The sequence below is a fragment of the Lactuca serriola genome, chromosome 5, assembly GCF_051521515.1.
Source record: "Lactuca serriola cultivar US96UC23 chromosome 5, Lser_US96UC23_V15, whole genome shotgun sequence".
Taxonomy (NCBI): Eukaryota; Viridiplantae; Streptophyta; class Magnoliopsida; order Asterales; family Asteraceae; genus Lactuca; species Lactuca serriola.
Window position 1 is genome coordinate 170,711,329 of NC_136412.1, and position 6,088 is coordinate 170,717,416.

Below are 6,088 nucleotides of genomic sequence, written 5' to 3' on the forward strand. Positions count from 1 at the left end.
ATGCTTTAGATCTTACATATTTATTAAAGCTCAAATCAACACAACAATATAGTCGATTTGATTTTGTTTTATATTATAATGATTTTGATGTATAAAAATGATTATTAAATATTAAAAAGAAAAGATTTTGACAAATATGATATTTTTAATGTTTATAAAGGATAAATATAATATTCAAAAACTAAGTTGGCCAAATAGACAAATATGATATTTTGTCATGAAATTCTCCATAAAAGATTCAAACGCCATCAAGAGCAATAAACATCAAAAAATAACAATCAAAGAATCCGCAATCCATTATGTAACATCATCTAAATACAACAATATGAACAAATTTTTGGAAGATTTATGTATACCCACGAATGTTGTCCAAGTGCATCTATATATAATATTCGTTCTTTTGTATATCAAGAATAACCAAAACATCTTTACACCATAGAAGCAAAGTTTAAAAGTGTTGAAGGCTTGAAATCTTTTCGATGTTTTAAATAATCAAAAAGTCTTCAAGTGTTGCGAGAGTTTTTAGTTGATGACTAAGAGAAGCAATTGTCTTCTGACATTCAGCAAATTTAGTACCAGCCATTGCTAATTCATTATCCTACACAAAGCATAACAAACAAAGTAAGAGAAAGATTTTAGTGTTCATATAATTTGAAATTGTTTATAAAAAAAATAAAATAAACTAAAATACACTAACCTGTTTTACCCGAAGCCCTGTGTTTTGGATTGCTGCTTTTGGGTACTGATTCTGGTGTTGTAATCTTAAAATCTCCCCTTCTAATTCCCGACATTTGGTTTCCATCTTCCCCGATAAAGCACGCTCCTTTCCGACTTCCACTTCCAAAGAACCAACCTTCGGAATCAACGATTCCAATTCCGCTTTTAATATTTCAATCTGTGATTCCGCCTTGTTTTTCTTCGTGTACGCATCCTCGATTCGTGATTCGGCTTCTCTTCGTTCGCGGCGTACGGTATCTAGTTGACTTTTCAATTCCGCCACCTCTGATTCCAATTCCAAGGTACGTATGTTTCCCGTGTACTCATTTTCAAGTTGTAATCTTGATATCTCCAATTCTAGCTCCCGACATTTGGCTTCCATCTTCCCCGATAAAGCACGTTCCTTTTCGACCTTTGTTTCAAACAACTCGACCTTCGGAATCAACGATTCCAACTCCGCTTCTAATTTTTTAAACTTTGATTCCGCCTCGTTTTTCTTGGCGTATGCATCCCCGAGTCGTGATTCCATTTGACTTTTCAACTCCACCACCTCCGATTCCGATCTTTTTACCCTCTCGTGTAACACCTCGACTATTCCTTTCGTTGATTCCAGTTCTTTCTCAGTTGTTTCTCTTGCATCATTTGAAGAAACCAACGAAGCTTCCATCTCCCTTAACTTCAATTCAGCCTCTTTAAGCTGATTTCTTGATTTCTCAAGAGCCTTTTCACGCTCCTTCAACTTGATCTCAAGATTCTTTTTTTCCGTTTCTACCCTTTTCAAAATCTCTTTGATTTCAGACGTTTGATCAATCGTTTGTACCGAATCCCTCGGATCAACCTTAGGTAACCCCACGAGTTTCTCCATTTCAAGAAAGTCGTCCATGAGATTAATCTCTATCGAAGGGGCATTTCGGTCATTTTCAACAACCGATAGGCTGCGATCATTTGCCACTAATGCTTTCCGGAGGGCAGCATTTAGCTTACGGCATTCCGATTCCAGTTTAGTCACTTTCCTTACACTTTCTAAATGCAACTTACTAGCTGATTCCGCAGCTTGATTGCTCAATTCCCTCTCGATTAACCTAATTTCAAGCTCTTCTGCCATGGAAGCAAGCTCGAGTTTCATAGCTGAGTTTTCTTTCTCGAGTTTTTGGATCAAAAAAGGGTCAGCTTTTTTGTTGGACCGGAATTCTGCGAGCTGGTTTTCGAGTTGGGATTTTGTTATTTGCCATTCTGAAGTTTTCTTTTCAATAATTTCAGTTATTTTTTGATCTTTTTCTTCTCTTGTTTGTCGAAGTTGTCTTAAACATTCTTTTAGGGCTCCATCAAGCTGACAAACTCGATCTTCTAAGGTTGAGTTTCTAAGTGTTAAAACCTCGATTTGTTGCCTCAAACCCAACACTTCATTCTCAGCTTTCTCCCATCCTATATTAGGAAAAAAAAAAGGGTTAAATGAAGGTAAAGATCAATTGTAATATTTTTAAGTAGAGGCTGCCATTTCAACAGATTTGCTTAAAATCTGGGTTGTAATTTGTTCTTATTACAACATTGTAGTTTGAAAATCAACCAAATTACAGAAATGTCATCCAGATACAAAATAATTTTCACTATTATGATATGGTGAATTTTTTAATGTCATAATAAGAAAAAAAAATGGAAGTATAATGCTATAAGTGGGTTGATTTTAAACGTATAATGTCTTAACTACAAAAAAAAATGAAACTGCAATGTTGTAATAGAAGAAATGAAAGTAGAATACTATAATACAAAAACAAATGAAAGTACATTGTTGTTTCTTACATTTATCCCTATATTTAATCTCCAACTAGTCAAATGGGCAAGATAAAGAAAATAGGTAAAAACCCGGTCAAATGGGTCAGGTCTAAAGCCTCCCAAACTGTAATCTTAAGTTATATAGACTTCTAAGCTATTTTTGTTCATCTTGAACAACAAGAGGTACATTTGATTTTCAAGATCAAAAGAACTGATTTTGCAGCTTCAAATTTGGAGTTAATGCTTCAAACTTTTCAAGAAAATTTGATAGCTACCTAGCCTACATTAAATCTTATAAGAAATCACTAAAAATTTGATAACCCGCTTTTAAAGTGGATTCGGCTACTATATTAACAATTTGCACAAAACAAAAGAGAGGTATTGTTTGACTTTTGAGATCAAAAGATCTAACTTATAGCTTGAATTTGGAAATAATTCTTCAACTTTTCGAAAAAAAATCAGATAGCTACCATAAACTTTGTAACATACACGAAAAATGGGAAATTTTATGGTGTCAAAATGAGTAATAAATTCATTTCAAGTTCAAAGTTCCAAAATTAGGTCACAAGACTGGAATAGACAAGACTGGACTTGACAAAATTTCTAGGCTACTCTTGATGATGAGAATGATGAGAGCATTCATGTCTTTTGCACAAAAGAGAGCAGGGCATTATGGTCAAATGGTGTTTTTGGAACGTCTAAAGTAGGTAAGAGTTTTAGATACCTTCAACTGCTTCCTCTGCTACTTTTGAGTGCTGTTTGACCAAGTCTTCCTTGATACTGATATTCACAAGAGCTGCTGATAGTTTCTGGGATAAAGTCTTGACACCACCCTCAAGTTCTTCCTGTGGTACTTCAGACTTTGATGTGACTTCGGGTGACAAGGAACTTTGATTTGAATATATCTTTTGAAGATTCAAAAACAGAAAAAGTATAAGATTTTAACCAATACTTGACAAAGCAGAAATCAAGGAAGAAAAATATAACAAAACCAAGATATCATAATTGGTCTATTTCAACAAGATTTCTGAGGCATTAATTAATCTTGAATTGTCTAAGAACAAAGAATACACGCATTATCTTATTTCTGTTGCAAAAGTTAACACAATTTTGACTTTGAAAGTCAAACACGAACGTATTCCTTTCCAAATTCAAACGCTATTCGCAATTACAAACAGTTTTACATTCTTACTCAAATTGTTCAAACCTTCATCTTTTCTTGTATTCCGATGTAGTTATCTTAATTTCTAGTAAATTTCATAGTAATTTCGGATATATATGTAGTGCGTTTGACTGTAAAAGTTTAACTATAACACGACGGAGTGTAAAATAGATGAGGATCGAAGTTGTACCATCATCTACGATACTTGTACAGATTACTTGCAACAATTTGAAAACGAGGACACGATTCATGAGTTGAAAATACCTGATCATCGGAAAATCGCTCAGAATGAGATGAAACAGATCCTCCAGAGCTTTCCGTTTCTCCCGGGCTTTTCTCTGACGACCTTCTCCGCCATAGCCAGCTCCGGCGATCCATCTTTTCCGGCAACAGATTGAAAACCAAACACTAATACCCCACCACACTCACCCTCACACTTCATCAACAATTTCACCAATCCTAATCATTCAAAACCAAACTTTCTCACTTAACGATTGGCACCCAGTACACAATACCAGATTACAATCAAAACCCACAATCCGAAACCTCTTCAAGCCAAATATCGAGATGAATGTGAAACAGTAGCGAGAACAAGATTAGGGTTTGTGGATTGACAAAATCGGGAAATCCGTAAGATTTTATATAAGTTTTACTAAATTGGGATGGGAAATTCCAAACTAAACTTAATTCACACAAAAACCCACAACCGAAAAGCTAGCAAAATTGAATTGGAAGCAAGAAGAACGTATATATTTTTAACAGAACTACAGAATGGGTTGCTCAAATCGGTTGATTTTGAAGCTTTGCTTAGAATTCACTCACCATACCAATATGTAAATGCATCAAATAGCAGTAGATTAACATGAAGAAAGCTGATCTAAAAAAAGAAGGGTGAGGTTAGTTTAGAACAGGTGTGTATGTGTGGGTAGTAGTTTGCTTGGAACCCACAACTTTGACAAACAAGCCTGTGAATTATTCTGTAAGATGTGATTGCACGCCTTGTTGTTGTGGGGTGTGCGAGAGCACATGCATTGCAGGTGCTAAAATTGACAGAGATGAAAGAAAGTTGACACCCATTATTTGCTTTTTTTCCCATTCATATTTCCTTTTTGTGTTCCAGTTAATTATTCTCTGAAACTAATCATCACTTGTGAGGTTTAACAATAACATTTCATGTGACCACACCGACTATCATTTTCGGAAAAATTGCATTGTTGAAATGCTTATAGATAATGAAGAGTTCGTATCTAAATTATATATATTTTTTAGAAGGGCACTTTACTCCAAAAGTAGAACTTATTGAAAAATATTTAATCAGTTAATTAATCGAATACAATATACTAACATTTAGAGATAAATACGAATTTAGACGAATCTTTAAACTTGTTCTAAGATTTAGCTAAAAAATAAATAAATAACTCAAATAGCCACCATTTTCATAGGAAATTTTCATAGGAACTAGAGAAAATACCAAAAATTCCCTACGAAAACAGAAAATGACGTCGTATTTATCCATTTTCACAAGGTTTTTGTATTTCCACAAGGGGTCTTGTGAAAATGAAGATGCCCAAATTTTTTTCCGAAATAAGAACCTAATTTTTCATTTCTTGAACTTTATTTTTTGAAAATTCAAATTAAAATTATATATGTTCATTCTCAAACACATAGATGAGAAACTTAATCCTAAATACAGATTTGGGTTCAAAGTTCATATTTGAATGTTTTATTTCCAAGTTCATATAATAGGTTTCCGGTCGACCACTATGGCTCCTCATTGCGCGAAAATAAAGAGAGGGTTTGCCCTTTGGACAAAATAACAAGACACCAAATTACATCACATGTCTTCTAAGTGACTCTAACTCAAACCCAAGATTAAGACCTAAACACTTTACCTCCTATTGATTCCAAGATCATACATTGTGGTTAGAATGATACGAAAAAATGAATAAAATAAAACATCAAATAAAATAAATAGTCAAAAGAACATCAGAGCAAACAAGTTTTCACAAAAAATATGAATAGAACTGCGATTAGTGACACAGAGACATTTGTAGGTGTCTTCTTGATCATGTAGCCATGGTCTGATAGCAAACCATGTAACTCTGAAAAAACAGTAGGAAATTGTTGGGCAAGAAAAATAGATTTCAAACCGTTGTATTCTTCACAGAGACTGGATATCACGAGCATGATGAGGTCTTTTTCCTTGATTGGTTCTCCAATATTAGCCAAATCATCAGAGTATTCTTGTGCTCTAGTAAGATAGGTGGAAGTAGTCTCATCAACCTTCATCTCAATTTTTAACAATTGAGTTTTGAGTGTATATTCACGGGATGATGTGTGGGGTACATAAGCACGTTGAACGGAAATCCATAGATCACTGGAGGTGACTCCCTAAACATGTTTGAAGGATGCTTCAGATATAGTAGACATAATTAA

General features: G+C 34.2%; 1 protein-coding gene across 1 annotated transcript; it reads right to left on the minus strand.

The window, feature by feature from the left end:
• Positions 1 to 272: 272 nt before the first annotated feature.
• On the minus strand, positions 273 to 4,592 carry LOC145053253 (filament-like protein (DUF869)). The gene is made up of 4 exons (XM_079001259.1): positions 3,917 to 4,592; positions 3,215 to 3,395; positions 698 to 2,142; positions 273 to 598 (listed from the first exon to the last, which is right to left on the minus strand). Exons 1-4 carry the CDS (start codon positions 4,028 to 4,030, stop codon positions 485 to 487), a joined length of 1,854 nt encoding a protein of 617 aa, XP_078857385.1. The 5' UTR covers positions 4,031 to 4,592; the 3' UTR covers positions 273 to 484.
• Between the last annotated feature and the right edge of the window lie 1,496 nt (positions 4,593 to 6,088).